Source organism: Esox lucius, chromosome 18, assembly GCF_011004845.1.
Source record: "Esox lucius isolate fEsoLuc1 chromosome 18, fEsoLuc1.pri, whole genome shotgun sequence".
Taxonomy (NCBI): domain Eukaryota; kingdom Metazoa; phylum Chordata; class Actinopteri; order Esociformes; family Esocidae; genus Esox; species Esox lucius.
The window spans coordinates 10,596,278-10,612,154 of record NC_047586.1 but is presented as its reverse complement, the minus strand read 5'-3'; the positions used below and the strand labels follow the sequence as shown (position 1 = coordinate 10,612,154).

The following is a 15,877-nucleotide window of genomic DNA, read 5'->3' as shown; positions in this document are numbered from 1 at the left end:
TACAAGAATTGACAAGCACTACAAAATGTACTCTGGTCAATCTAGTGACAATGAAAGGCAAGATACCGTGAATACATAAATGGGATACAAGACAGCGTTTTACATAGTGAGACCCGTTTACTTGAAAGTTTAATAGGCACAAACCACTAGCTGACAATTACGCGGCAGTACTACAGAGATGTATATCTAGCCGGGACTCGTGTACAAGGAATTCACCGGTTAGGATTATACAGCAGGCTAAAGCAAACACCGTGCGCGAAACGAACCACTCACACAGACACATAAGCTGTCAAACTGGTTGAACCGTTGGTAAAATACAAATGGATCACTCACCTCCTTAATTTTTGCTCGTCTCTCTTTGGTTTCCGGATCGGCGGGCTCGTGTCCAGTTGCTCCGGGCGGCCGAACATATTCAATGACCGGTAAGTTGTTATCATTTCTCGCACCTTTCCAACGATTTTCCTGTGAAACTTTCTCCTTGTCGTTCTGTATCTCTTGCTTTATCTCGTCCGGTCGTTTCTGGAGAGTGTCTTTGGCTTCAACCAAAGCCTTTTCGTGGTCCTTTCTAATCTTGGCTAATATCTTTTCGTCGGTCCCAATTGCAATGTTTGAAACACTATCCGTACCTGTTCGAGTGTTAGTTTCGACTGCGGACGAGTGGAAGAAAACTCCACTGAGCAGCTTCGACGAATCCGGTAGGAAGAAAATAGCTCCAAAACAAAGCGTAATAAAAGCGCTAAAAACTAATAGCAAAATGAATTTCTCTGTCAGCCTGAAGGAGGTCGGACTGGCTGACTTCCTACTCGGGGTAGCAGTAAAAGGCAATAGAGTTGCTACTGGCATTTTCCTTGTCTTTCAACAAACTAAAACAAATGAATTAAATTTCAAAATCGCATATGTGACGCAGTCTTAGCTTCCGTACTAAAATATCAGCCGTCCATTTCTCATATGTATATTAAATCAATTAGTAGTTTAATCTTCCGTAAAAGTTACACTATTGAGCAGTACCCTGCTGTTTCAACTGCCCATGCTGAAACACATCTGCAAAAAGTCTTCCCCTCGCTCTGAGCAGAACGGAAGGAATGGCAGCTATGTTGTATTGACAGCTATTCTTGTCCAATCGCTTTGCTTAGTGCGTACGGTTATCGCAATTTGTGGGCGTGTTTTCCGGACCCTAAGGTGACAGGAAGAGTATTAGATTAATATGAACATGGTGAGCTCGTTTTGCACCGGCTGAAATTGTACTGAATTCGTTTCGGAACTGGGTTGCCTACCGTCAGTCAAGTGTTAAAATGCCACTACGAGGTCGTCTAAAAAAAAAGTTATGTGAGTAATGGGTAAAATATTAAGTCGTTTCACATGGAAAAGTAATTGATTTGGGAAAAACGTAGTTCCAATGACAATGGCATTGAAATATATTAAATGTAAATTAGTCCCCAAACGTAACTACAAAATGCCCGTAAATGTCACGTCCCATAGACCGGCGCAGCGGCTCATCTTAATCGAATCCACAACTCACTTTTTCCGTCTTGTTTAAACGTAAATGGTGCCCTTCGAGACGTGTTTGCTAGTCAACCCCATAGCCATGGAACATAAAAGTAGACTACTCCCATCAACGGTTATACATACGTATATGTCTTCAGTCAGTCACGTCTAATCTGGCGTCTTATGTTTACCAACTCACGTGGAGAGCCCACATCTGCCCATTATTGTGTTTTACTATCACACAACTGGGGTGGCTATAAAGTAGAGATGTGAGATAAACAGAAAACAATCGGAATCAACCTCATTTATATCAGTCAAGAATTACACAGCCGCCAACTCACAGAGCCCTTGATTCTGTCACACCAGTGGTCAATCGCGCATTTTAAGTATCTTAAATTAGACAATAGACCAAAAGTTAATTTAGGCTAAGTCAAATTGGCTACTTGACATTGGTATTACAATACACAAAGATAGAGATACCATTTTATATTGTAGCTGACCTAAAAAAAAAATTCTATAGCTAGAGTATCCTTCTTTCAGTTCAGGTAATATTAGTCTTTCTTGGAACTCTTGGAGCCTACTGCAGTTCTAGGAGGTCTAAAATACCAAAATATTGAGTAAAGTGATTTGAGAGATCAGAGCTTTTTAATTTCAATGAGGGTATGAGTCTTTTAGCCTTTTGAAATGAAGCAATTACTACGGCATTAGTCTCACAATTTCCATAAAATTAGGAAACAATCAACTTCTACCTCAGAACTGCATCCTCAAACTCATAAAGAGACAAGCCAAGCACATCGCTCAATTTACCTCCTGTGCCTCCAGTTCCATTTGAAATCTTTGTGCGCAATTTCCCGTTTACAAAATTTCCACCTCTATCGTGTTTCTCTAGGCGACACTCATTACAAGCCCTCGTAATGATGTGTGAAGTGAAAATTGAATATGATCACACCGTATTACCCATGATGAACTACCTGCAGCAGAGCTCTGAGCTCAGCAGGTGTGTTGTCACTGCAGGTGTTGAGTGGGTGGCATGCGGTGCATGCTTCCCTGCAGAAAGCTTTTGACGTAGCCTAAAGTAAAGGCTACTCCGGGAAATCTTGCGGGGCGGGGAATGAGAGGGATCCAAGCCATAGGGAAGCTAGTCAGACGTCAGTGTGCTTAGAGAAACCATACTGATTATTCTGGGACTGGTGCGGTGCTAGCGGCATAGTAAACAGGGAAGAGATTGGAGAGTTGACAAGTTCAATCCAGTTAAGAAAAACTGTTGCCATGTCATTTCAAAGTAGCCTAATCGCGGGTTTACATCAATGTCCTGAGGGATCAGCTAATTATTGATATTAATGAGGAAACATTACAGAACAGAAAATAGCAGTACATCGCTTTGACTTCATACGTGTTCAAACAACACACTCCAGATGGCAGTATGCACCATTTAAGTTTGTTTACCAACTCAAATTAGAAGGCGAACATTCACTACTTCTAAATGGAGATTACGGTATCCTTACAAGTAAAATAAATGCTCTGATACGTATCGACCATCTGTTCTCTGAGGGAGGGAATGATGAGTTTAGTGCACATCTTCTGTATCCACTGAACATTTAATAACATCACACCTTGATAGGTCCAAAAAGAGTGTTAGATTCACGGAAAGCCCCGCCTTACAATATATTTAAATAAACAATCCGACCATGCCTTCCCAGACGTAGAATCGTTCGTCAATGCGCACAGCTGGTACAGGCGGAACAGTTGTTGAACCTTGCTCCCTCCTTCAAGAAACATATTTCACGAATCTACTGTAAGTGAACGTCCACATTTGGTCAGTTAATCAAAACAACACTGAATTATAATAATACAATATTTCCCGAGTTAACACTAGACCTGATGGAAACAAGATGAGACATTAGCCCCATAACCGAGGCAATATGCATGTCAATTCACCCCTATGACCGAAAGCACACTACGCACCAGACTGAAAGCATTGACATTCAATGAAACCTTATAAACAGTATGAGGCAATGCCAAGTTCGCCACAGCACAAATCTTTGAACACCATCAACCCTGTGAACGGTGCTCCAGACGTCATCAACACATGCACCGCTTGTTAAATAGAAACATCTCTATTTTGGGCCAAATGTAAGCAAATACTTTTTTTATTAATCAAATTCAACTGAATGTGATTAATCACGATTAAAATGAATCCGTTTGACAGCGCTAGTATTTGTGCCAACCGTCGGTGGAAGGGCTGTTGCTGTTTAAATGACTGACGGTAATTATGCAGAATCAAGTTGAGCACTTGACACCTCCTGCACTGCGATCTTTGTAAGGCAATCTGTTACTAATGAGCTGCATTGTGGAGATGTTACAGTGCATTTTACAGTAATGTTATGTCTACTCATTGCCAGAAGTTCCTGTTTATTTATAATTTCTTAACTGAAGAGCATTTGTCTGTTATTCAATGCAAACTTCACATTTACTTACTGTCAAACCGTTGGCAGTGACCTAGAGACAACTTGTAAACTTGCATGACTCTTCGGTTTACGCCATGCCATAGTATTTGCTGATTGGCAGCATACTGTAGCTGCAGTAGCCTATCAGAATATTGCATGCACTGCTTATTGTTGGCATGGCGTTTTGTTAAGTCTTTCATGGTCTGACTGGTAGGGAGCATCATCTTAGTTCGCCCTTCATTGCAGTGGGCTATACACTAGCTTGACTTCTCTGAGATGTTTAGTAGTTCAATATTTCCCTTTAGGGATTTCCCAGGATCTTGTCAACATGTGACCTAAAAATGAAGCAGATATTTCATGCCAATTACATACAGACTTGTATCAAGAACAGGGCCTAGGCATCCCGCTGCTGGAGTGGTGTTCAAGTGATGATGTATTGCCCTGCTGACAGCGCTGTGTGAGAGGGGAGGGAGATGGATAAAGATCTCAAATTGTAATTTGTCTGGCTGGGGCCCTGTTGGAACTGATAATATTGCGTTTTGAACTGTTTATTAACGTTTTGAGATAATAAATTAAATTGGAGGTCAACAGAAAGTTAAGCTGAGCATCAATCGGTGAAAGGGAATATGCATGGTCATTAGCTATTCTTAAAAAAATTATCTTAAAAATTGTCAATTGTCAAACGTATTCTGTAATAATAATATGTTCAATAAGCATTAGAGTCTCAGGAACAAGGAGATGGTTTTGGTTTCACTGCATGACGCCAAGATGGGGATAAAGTACAGTATGTTATTGGAAAGTAGACTTGGAAATACATTTGTGAAAGAAAATTTGTGAAAGAAAATATATATATTTATTTATTTTTGGAGACTACAAAATACGCAATGCATAACCAATGTTTTGCATATCTTTTGGTCAATGTGGTTGGTGTTTTAGAATCCACATTTCTACACAATTTTCTAAAGGCATGTATACTGTAATCTGAAATAATTTACCTTTGTAAATTTGGGAAAGCTACAAATGTCCTAGAACTCAATATCAAATTGCAAAATGATCAGAAAAATGAAAAATGTATCTTAAATTTGTGTAAACTTTGCTCTAACCAGAAGTTGCATTGCAATATAATAGAACATTTATAGAACATTAATTGACTTCCTACCCGTTTTGTTATATTTTAGTTTTCTGTGAAATATACAGGGTGTTACATTTCGATTCTAACTTAAAATCATACTTTTTACTCTATTTCTGTGTTCATTGTTTTAAGAAAATATTTAAGTGTGCGAGATCAATACTTTTGCTTCAATCTAGATTATTTCTATGACTCACCACATTAACAAGTTAAAGAATGCATACCAGGATTTTTGGCCACCGACTGTAAAAATATCTCTATCAAACATTATAGTCCCTGAAAACTCTAATGTATGTGCTAATTTGTGGCCCATGCTGATGCAAAGCTTTAATGGTTGTGATGAGTGAGTGCCTATTAGCTGCCTATATTTGACCTGGGAAATCAGGCAGTGTGTACCCTGTTTCATCAAAACCACAAGCTTTCAAGTTTAAAATCTCATGGCTAACTCAGGTATAATAGGTATTCTACTTATAGACTGTGTACATAGGAAGGCCATCCAGGCCAAAATGTTAGGTCTTAAAAAGTTTGTTATTCTCAAAAGTCGCAGAATGCATCTTTAGGTTACTGAAAGTGGCAGAATAACATTTTAACAGTGAAGGTATTGATTGTCAATAGTTCTGATGCACATTGAGAACGGACATCAACATAACAAACATTTACTTAAACCAGTACATTTCCATATTTTCAACAATGCCCCCAAATATGCTTATTTGTCCCAGCAATACATTGCCACCACCTACATTTCAATATGTAGTTGTGATGGGACATTACATTTAACATATTGGGTAGAAACATCAAAAATAAATTCTAGATGATGTGCATACACAACCTGAGAAGCATAATGTGAGTTCCAGCGTGTTTAGCCAAGGGGTGGTATAGGATTAAGCCTTAATGTCACAACACAATAATAACTACAGAAGAAGCCTTTTAGCAAGATCATGAATCCCCTTAGGATTAACAGCACAATGTCAACTGGAAAATCACATGATTTCAAATGTGACATTACACACGTGACGTTGCACACTCCACATCATGCTTTCACGTGTTCCAAAACCATGTTTTCCCTTGTAAAATGTGTCATTGTGGTTTTCCTTTTGAGGGCATTTGGGAAGCCCATACATTCACAGGGCTCCTTAATGTGACACATACAAAGCAGCCTCTTTCATTTATGCTGTGTATGGGTATGCTGTTTCAACAATACTGCACAATACATACAATACATTTCTTTATGAATATGTAGCAAGACCTAGTCTTACTTTATGTATATAATTATATAAAATGCAGCAAAGTCAGTACCTTATGTGCCAATCAACTCTATAGTATTAATGGGAAGAATAAACCCCCTTAGAAAACAGAGTCCATGCCAAAAACATCTATCTAAAAATGAATGACTCCACTTATCGGGATTCTATACTTCCTTTCAGGAAAATACTTTCTAGCTTCTATTGCTCCTTCACGGGAAGCCCTGTTGAATCCATTGGGGGAAAATAACAATGATAACTCTTACAATGGCTTGCTGTTGCTGAGGAAAACAAATTCATGGAAGCCTCTGATGTGGAATTAGATTACGAACCTCACAGGCCTTACTCTGTGTGCTTTGATATGATCATTTCTGCACTGCTTTTAATGTTATAATGAATACCCCCATCCTCCAGAAACTCTGCTGGCACATTCTTTCTTTGTCTGAGCTTCACTACATGCAGAGCAAACAGTCCAGTAGGCCTACGAGTTAGCATATTTTATATTCTTATTAAAACATTTCAAAATAATTTGTTTGAATTCTGTCAGGGAGGAACAGAATGGATAGTGAGGGAGTTAAAACTCCCAGTCCAATTAGTGACCCTTTTTACTGAATACATCCAGCCTCTTTTCAGCTCCTCACAAATGAGTCCATCTTGCCTGGGGGAGAAGGTGGCAATGGTGGCTGAATCACATTCAGTAGTGGTTATATTTGGACTACGGCTACAGAAGGAACAAGGAGTAATAACACAACTGGGTGACATGGCCTACTTAACATCGGATTGGTGCAAAGATTCACAGGGTGCGTGACTAACACTAGTCGTCGCCTCTGTCTTTAAAAACTCCCTGGAAATGTCAATCAAACACAGGATATTTCCGGAAAATATTCAAGTATGGATGTTAGATTGAATTGAAATGTGCTGTACACAAAAAGAATACCCATGATGATTGCTTGTCAGGGTTGCTGCATCAAGCATCTGATGTCAAGCATATTTTCATTAGAATTTTCATTTGAATTGCTGCATAGACAAATGGTATTGGTAATGTGTCAAAATGTCATATAGCAGCAGATAGTATTGTAGGCACATACTCTAGCTTTACTGACAAGCCACCAATCTGGACAAAAGTAGGGCTTAAAGCAATCTCCTGATTGCATGTGAAAAACCTGTCAAAGTGGTGTTTGCTCTAAAACAATCACATAACACAATCATAAGAGTTGAAGGACAACTGTAGGTGATTGAAGCATGTGGCGAGATAAGGTTGGCAGAATTTTTAGGGTCATAATGGAATTCCCGGCAATTTGGGTATGGCATTTGGGAGAAATGTATTTAAATATATCGGGCTTTATCCTCACATTATGAATTCACTATTATGACAGCTTATTTTACCATTATGAAACCAGGGTGTGTTGCCAGTAAGAGTAGTAACACCAATGAATAAAACCAATGACAGATTTGAAGTAAAGGATTAATCATTTCGCACACAGTGTTATTACCCTTCACCTAAATTGAGTAACAACAACAACTTTAGATTATCAATGAAAACCTCAAAGATATGACTTACAAAAATGTTTAAGATTTTCTGAAAACCCCTCCACCATAACAGTTTGCCCATCTTGGTAATTCATGTAATTCTCTATCCATCCAACCAACCATCCAAAAATCAATCTATATCTGTAATGCGTTGTAGAAGGAGAGAACTAGGCGCAGGAGTTTTGTCTCAATTCCATGATTTATTGTACAGAAAAGGGCACTTAGGCATGAGTCCCATCAAGAGTAAACTGAATACAGCAATAATCCAACTCAGGACAACTCAATAAAGAGTAACACAGCAGACAGTAAAATGGCAAACACAAAACAGGGAACAACAACGAACAATGAGAGGGGACTCAAAGGAAACTATATACACACATATAACGACTAATGGTAACTAGGTGTGTAGATGGGGACAAAGCAAAACCCAGACCAGGAATGGATAATGAATGAGATCAGGGACGGTGGCAGCTAGAAGGCCGGTGACGTCGACCGCCACCATGGACGACAGGGCGTGGCGCAGGGCTCTCCAGACGCCGACGGTGGAAATCTCAGAGCTAGGAGGGATCGATGTCGTCCCTCGCCGGAACCCAGCACCGCTCCTCTAGACCGTACCCCTCCCAATCCGCGAGGTACTGGAGACCCCCCAACCGACCACGCTAGTCCAGGATGGCACGGACCAAAAACACCAGCCCTCCCTCGGTGTCCATAGGAGGAAGAGGAGGAGGACCCAAGGAACATTAAACCAAGGAACACTTTATTTCACAAAAGAAGTATGCTTTGTTTTTATTCATATAAATAATATTTTCAATAAACCAACTATTTTCATAGGTAAAACCAATGCAAGACCTACGTACACAGGCTTTGGACACTGGGTTGTATTACATTTAGCTAAATATTTGTGTGCTTTCTTTGCAATGTTTCTGAGTAAAGTAAACCCAGCAGGGGCTGATTCAATACACATCAGGAAACATATACCTGACTTGACAAGCCTGTGCCAACTGGTGGGACTATTTAGAAACAATCTCTTTCCTCATATTTTGTCCCACACGCCTCAATAAGTCCATCATTGTTCATATACACATGTTGCTAAGGGAACTGAACTAAATGACTATTGCCCTTTAATACTCAGCTCGGTCGTTAAGGACTTTGAGAGTAAATATCTATATCACTCACTTCCCCCTCACTTCCACTAGGCAACCTGGATGTTTATTATTTTCGACTTTGCCGTTGTTCTTAATTTGTTTCACTTGATACATGTGTGATATCATTTTTTATTAGATGCTTTGTTTGGTTGAGACAACTGGTAAAGATTGGGGTTAAAGATTTTGCTGGTGGAGCCTTTCAGCCCCTTTCTACAACAGCACAAATGCACGGTTAGCAGCACTTTAGACCCCTGGGGCCACCCGAGGCCACACAACTGTAATACATTAATACTGGATTCGTAAATAACACTTTTTAAATTGTGCGTTTGTGTGTCCCAGGACGGGCCAGATTCCTAATGGGACACTGCCCAAGGTGCACCTGTGTGGATTTGAATACGTCGCGATTTTAGCATCAACTCTCTCCATCTTTCACCACTTTCCAATCCAACAAAGCAAAAATGTTTTTCAATAAAACATGCGTTTGTAATCGCTGGGCACTTGAATACGATTATTTCTTGATATATTTGAAATGTGGTGTAGTCGTTGCTACTGCAACTGGACTTGTCTGTTAACGGCTCTTGGCAGAATTCCTTGACGGAGGCTGGACTTGACGGAGGCTGGACTTGACGGAGGCTGGACGGCTGTGAGAGTGATAAGCACAGTGTTGTTTGTGACCGCCAGTAGACCCAGAAACAACTAGTTTTTAAGTTTGTTGAGCAGAGTAATGTATCTTTTCGTTTTAGCTGTGCCCATTATTACAATGCATCTTAATTGAATTAGTGCATTGGTGATGATTTCACTCATCTGTTCTGAACAGATATGTAGACATAATATGTAGATATTTATTGTAATAGAAATATGTAATATTTACTGCCTTTTAAAAATACCAATATCCTTTCATTTATATTACACAAAGCAATTTCAAATCCCCAACAATCCAAATATAATTCCTGATCTAAAATGAAATTGAAAATAAGAACAGTGTGCAGGATTTATTCAACAGTATCATTCAATCTAATTCCATGTATTTGATACGATGGCTGGTCTGCTCCAAAGGTTTGCAGATAGTCCATTGGCAAGCAAAACACAATCCCCTACAGAAATAAGGAGAGGTGAATTCCATGGAGAAGCACAACTGATATAAATGTAAAGGCCTCAATGCACACAAAGGAAAAACTATTTAAAGGAAGGTCAGTGTTTTTGATGAAGATTTAGTAACTAAAAGCAATTCTCAGCATATCTCCAAAATGTAAAAAAACCTAATTATTTAATGTGTAAAAAACAAGTCTTTAGAAGATCCAACATTGTGTAGCTGAGTCTTAACTTTAAACTTTTGTTTAGGTTTGCAAGTATGGCCCCAGAGAGTTCTCAAAGAGCGGCAGGCAGCATTAGTGCATTTCACGCTACTTTTGGATTGTAATTGGATTATTAGGCTTGCATACATTTCTTGCTTAACATATCATTTGTGTCATCATCACAAACTCCACTGCATTGTACTTAAAAACTTTGTCCAGTAAAATCTCTCTTTGGCAAGCTTTTGCTATGTCAATTGCCTTTCAAAATAGGTATTTTGCAAAGATGACTGGCAATTATAATATGGCTGGATAGCCTAGTGGCCCAGAGTATTAGGGCTGTAAATGAATGGTGGCTGGTTCTAACGCCGTAAGGTGGAAAACCCTGTTGTTCTGCCCTGAACAAGACCATAAACTCTGGTTACTCCCAGGTTGTTGCTGGAAACATGAATGTTCTTAGCATGCATACCTGGTTAAATAAAAATGAGTCTGACTGCCGTGCCTGATATCTAGATATCTCGGTTTCGCCATACGTACATTTTACTTAGATATTCTGCAAAATAATGTGTTACTTCATTTCTCTAGGCCTTTGATAGCGAAGCGGAGGATGTGAAGTGCAGGGCACAGCTGTGAAAAAGAGGGAAGGAAGAAGAGTTAAAGATTTTTGTGGCGTGAGCAGGGAGGAGTAAAGGCAGTGGAGGGAGAGAAAAAGAATATTATAAAATCCTAATCTTATCCGAGGACCTACTATTTCTAAATATTGAACTGCATTTTTAGGTAGTTGCCTTGCTTTAGGAAGGTCCATGCCATGATGTATACAATGGAAGCATTATAAAGGCAATTTAGGACATTTTTAATGGTCTCTAAATAAAGCTTAGCACAGACTGTTTTTTTAATCTTCTCTTTAAATCTCTATAATATTTTCTTAGCACAGCTCAATCTCAGTAAAAATGACATTTGTGTCATGCAAATCCATTCTGCTTTACTGGATAAAAGACCAGCCCCCAACAACCTATTGGTGGTACTCTGAGATCTTTGATGTGTTGCCACTGTCGGAACGTGTGCTATATTTAAGCAGAAGGGCCTGAGGCATTTTGCCTATACACCATGGCTAAGTGTTGTTTTTAAGTACAACCTGATGGATACAGTTTTTAGTCGTGGTGTACTGACAATATATCAGAAAACCCCAAAGTGCCTTATTGCTAATATACACTGGTCACCAACTCAATTGGAACAGTAAAACATACTTATTCTTTGTCCCAATATATACTGTGGTCTCATATATTTCCAGCTACTTAGCATCTAAAACTAACCTCAACCCTCCCCCTCACTTAAAACCAAATGTTTTCGGTAAATGTTAACTTAACCCAAACTCCTAACAAATACATTTAACCCTAAATCGTACCCTAAACCCATAACCCTAGCTTTATCCCCGAGTCTTAAACAGAATCTTTTACAAGTGAGGTAAAATTGACAAACGGCAAGCAAATTACATCAGAGCAAGAAAAAGAAACGTGCCTCCACAGGGAATCACGCCAGCATATCACAAATGGTGAGAGGATATGCCAAGAAGGAGAAGATGAAAGACAGAGAAGTTCCAGGCAATGGTGAGCAAAGGGATTCATTTCTCGGGAACTACCAGAGAAGATGGCGTGGTACCACTGTGCCGGATGGAGTGCACCCTCGTGAAAACTGGCAAAAACCTTCTTGCTTGATGAACAAAAGAAAAATGACAACTCCCAAATAGGCCAGGAGATAAAATGTCCCAATTGAGGCCATGTTGGTGAGGAGAAGGATGTATTTTCTGTCCCTTTTAGCTGGTTGCTAGGCCACAGTAAGCACTTCATACTAAAGCCCTTTATTATACTGGTGTGTATGCCAAAGGGATTTGTCTACGATATGTCTTTATTTTTTACATTTGAATACTTTTGGCCAGTTTCACAGACACAGATTAAGCCTAGTTTAGGACAAAAAAATCGATTGTTCGTGTTTTTTTTGTCCTAGACTAAGCTTAATCTGTTTCTGTGAAACCGGCCCTTAAAGTTACCTCTTGAATACTGCGGTTCTGAGCAATCCACTCCACAAGGTTTTTTACAGTGCCATCAAGGTTGACAATATTGATGATTGTTAAGGGCCTCGCCAAAGTGCTGTTATGTAAAGCTAGAGCAGGCGCCACAAAGGATGATGCACGAAAAATGGCAACCCCAAACACTATGACACAATGCTGCAGTAGGAAAATCATCATGTCTATAGAACATCTGTTGTAGCATCTTTTGTGAATTATAGTATCGTAATTATGGAAAGTAGTAATGGCTGGGTCTTGATATCTTTTCCTTATACATATAAACCTTGTGTAATCATGTTATTTATTTTAGACTGGTGATAAGTATATTTTTGCTTCAATCTAGTGTTGTCCGTGTTGTTGGTTATATACCTATTTATTTAAATGTAAAACTTTCCAATAACCCTTTTGAACTGTGAACTGCTGATTGCCCATTTCTTGTTGCTGGCTGAATGTTGACATATCATATATGCTCCAGGGCAGGGCAACGTGCCATTGTTTCGGAAATAGGGGCCTTTTTCAGAGGGGGAGAGGTTTTGTCTTTCACTTAAATTATATACAGCTCCGGAAAAAGTTAAGAGACCACTGCACCTTTTTCTTTCCTTTCCAAAAAAGTCGAAAAGGAAGGTTTTGAGTGAGGAACAGAAGGGTTAAAATTAAGAAACCACTGCAAATTGAACACTTCTGTTCCTCACTCAAAACTTGCCTTTTGAACTTTTTTGGAAAGGAAAGAACAAGATGCAGTGGTCTCTTAATTTTCTCTGGAGCTGTATGTATTGTATATCCATCTTCCCGGGCCAACTTCGGGGAGAGATGAAATCTAAAAATAGAGGGGTGGCATATATTTGTGTCTTAAGCTATCATGTCTAGGTCTGTATTTAGCTACTTGTAGAGTTACTTTAGTTACTCTTTGAAATGTTAGGGGTTCATTTAGTCAGGGACTCTTCTGTCTTACCTTTAACAAACAATTTGGGGTGGGCAACTGTAGAGGTGGGTTGGCCAAGACACAGTCCTTGGGTTAAGATGGAGGGCTTGAGAGTTTCTTGATGATAGGGAAGGGGAGCTCCCCCTCCTGCTCCATAGGAAAGCACTATGGGCTTGTAGCAGATGCTGCCTCGACTGAGAGCAAGTGAAGTCAACTAGCAACCTTTTGTTTACTGACCCTTTGATCTTGACCGCTAGGCTCCCCTGCCATCCCTAAAGGCAATCTGGATTTGTTTATGATGTTTGGCGACACATGCCAGCAGCCCTACCAATAGTGAATTGCAGTCATCCAGACACGAGAAGACAAGTTCCCTGACTGGTACCTGAGCCACTTCTTGTCTTTGGTCAACTTCTATGAATGGACGAACCTCCAGGAGTGAGTCACCACCTGCTATAACATATGCTAACGTGTCTACCCATCTAATACAATTTAAATTGATGAGGAGAAATCTTGCACTCTAACTCAATATAATATTTTTATCTGAAAGATCAAGAAAATGTAAAAAGAACACTATTACATTTTGTAATATTACTTTCTGTAGCGGAACTAATGTTAATGTTAGCCACTGTAGAGGGAACTCAATATTTCTGCTGTAAATTATTCTGCCATTACTGGGACGATCACCTGAAATCGTATCAGTGTATTTTCCTTTCTTCTCAGATGACAGTCCCCTTATTGATGTCCCCTGTTGATAATATTGGTGTCATGAATCATGACTCACATGAACATGTTAAGCAAACATGTTGGAAACCTCTGTAAAAGTATTGGTTGTCGTTTAGAATTTAGCTGAAGTGTTTGTCTCTAAATCTTCAAGAAATCGGAATCTCGACGGAATCTAAACCCTAACACTGTGCATTATTCTCCCACAAGCCCTGTGCTCGTTAATGTTTCGCCACACTAAAACCACCATGTCCTTTTTTGCAATCTCTTTGACTCAGAGGACGGCATTATGAACTCAGCGGACCGGGAAGCCTCAACGGCATGCTGCTTCCCTCCTGAGACTGAGTGCAGCTGCTGATGTTGTGCCTTGTGTTTATTGGGAGACGTCTCTCCCTTCTGTGGAGCTGTCACTTCGTTTTATCCAGGAGCCCTGCTAATTTTTCAATCGTGATGCCACGAAATTAGCTTCAGTGTGATGAGTGAAGCAGTGTAACGTTACTGAACTCACTGCCATTTCATTTGGATAGATTGGGGAGCCGGCATGAATAACAATTAGGGATAGTATAAACCAGAGTGTATATGAATACAGTAAGACAGCCAGAGCCGGCATGAATCAGGCATAAACTCTCATCAGAAGGGAACTGATCAAGTCCCACCTTGATATCCTAGCTGTCTTAAGATGAATGCTCGGTAAGTTGCTCTGGGTAGAAGTGACTGCTAAATGACAAAAATGTAAACGTAAAAATGTAATTGATGTGAATGTTTTTGCAAAAAATCTTATGAAAATAATTCCCTGTTTCCTCATCACCAGAGAGAAACTTGCAATACAAAGCACAGGAGCATTTTTTTAATCTGCCAGTTAGAAGCCTGCTCTAAACATTTACTGCCAATAGACAGGAGGTGATTAAAAAACAATTGCTAATAAAGAGAGGCATATTATATCCATGCCAGATTTTGTGGGCTTAATGATGAACTTCAGTTAGTTGCTTCCAGTTAACACCCAGGATGTGTTCCATACCCTTGGCCTTGGATAACATTTTCTTCTCACCCTTCTAGGCACACAGGAAGCCGTTTGTGAGCGGCACTTCTCTGCCTTGAAGTATATCTAATGGCGACTCAGGAGCAGTCTCTCACAAGGACACCTAGAGGCCTTTATTTTGACGGACGCTCTAATGGCCCTGGGTACTGACATGGTGGTCAATAGAGCAGCAGAAAAAAGGGAGCCGCAGAGAAAACTGCCACTTTGGTGGGGTAGCTGGGACGTGTTATTTGATAACTTATTTACCATTGTCTTTACTCACACACTTCTCACACGTTTTTTGCGGTTGACTGTGCTGTCTGTTGTAGCGCCGCGACACATGAGCGCTGTCTACTTCTCTGACAGACTGCAGTCAGCCAAATCTCCCTGAGAAGCGACAAAACAGTATTTTATGTCTCAGTGTGTATTGTAGCTGTTATACCAACTGTTTTTCATCTAGGCTTCAGATAATGGCAGTTGTTCAGTAACAACAATTCAATACGTGTTCAGTACAACTCTTATAACACAGTACTCTGATGCAGCTTTGTGGTGATTTTTAAGGGCTGGTATATATACATATATTTATACCATATATATATACAGCTCTGGAAAATTAAGAGACCACTGCTCCTTTCTCTTTCCAAAAAAATTGAAAAGGAAAGTTTTGAGTGAGGAACAGAAGCGTTCAATTTGCAGTGGTCTCTTAATTTTAACCCTTATGTTCCGCACTCCAAACCTTCCTTTTTTCGACTTTTTTGGAAGGCAAATGAAACACATTTCAACATGTTTTCAGTTGACAACAGACGGTGCTTACTAGGGTTCCACTGATTTGCTATGAGCTACGTGTGTGAAAGTGGAGACAAAACATTGAACTATTTTATTT

The 15,877-nt window shown here is 39.7% G+C and overlaps 1 protein-coding gene and 1 long non-coding RNA gene across 3 annotated transcripts in view; one reads left to right on the top strand and one right to left on the bottom strand.

The window, feature by feature from the left end:
- The window catches only part of man1a1 (mannosidase, alpha, class 1A, member 1), a 131,761-nt gene extending 130,668 nt beyond the window's left edge, over positions 1-1,093 (bottom strand). The window contains exon 1 of the mRNA XM_029114503.2: positions 334-1,093. Within this exon, the coding sequence (XP_028970336.1) occupies positions 334-843 (510 nt within the window). The 5' untranslated portion in view covers positions 844-1,093. The remainder of the gene's footprint in view (positions 1-333) is intronic.
- Positions 338-15,616, top strand: LOC105017947. Of its 2 annotated transcripts, none has more exons than XR_004574729.1 (4): positions 338-422; positions 13,514-13,691; positions 14,255-14,666; positions 15,033-15,616. It is a non-coding gene; the product is annotated as an uncharacterized LOC105017947 (long non-coding RNA). The 2 variants fall into 2 exon arrangements; XR_828557.2 differs by lacking the exon at positions 338-422 and adding an exon at positions 8,588-8,605.
- Positions 15,617-15,877: the final 261 nt, after the last annotated feature.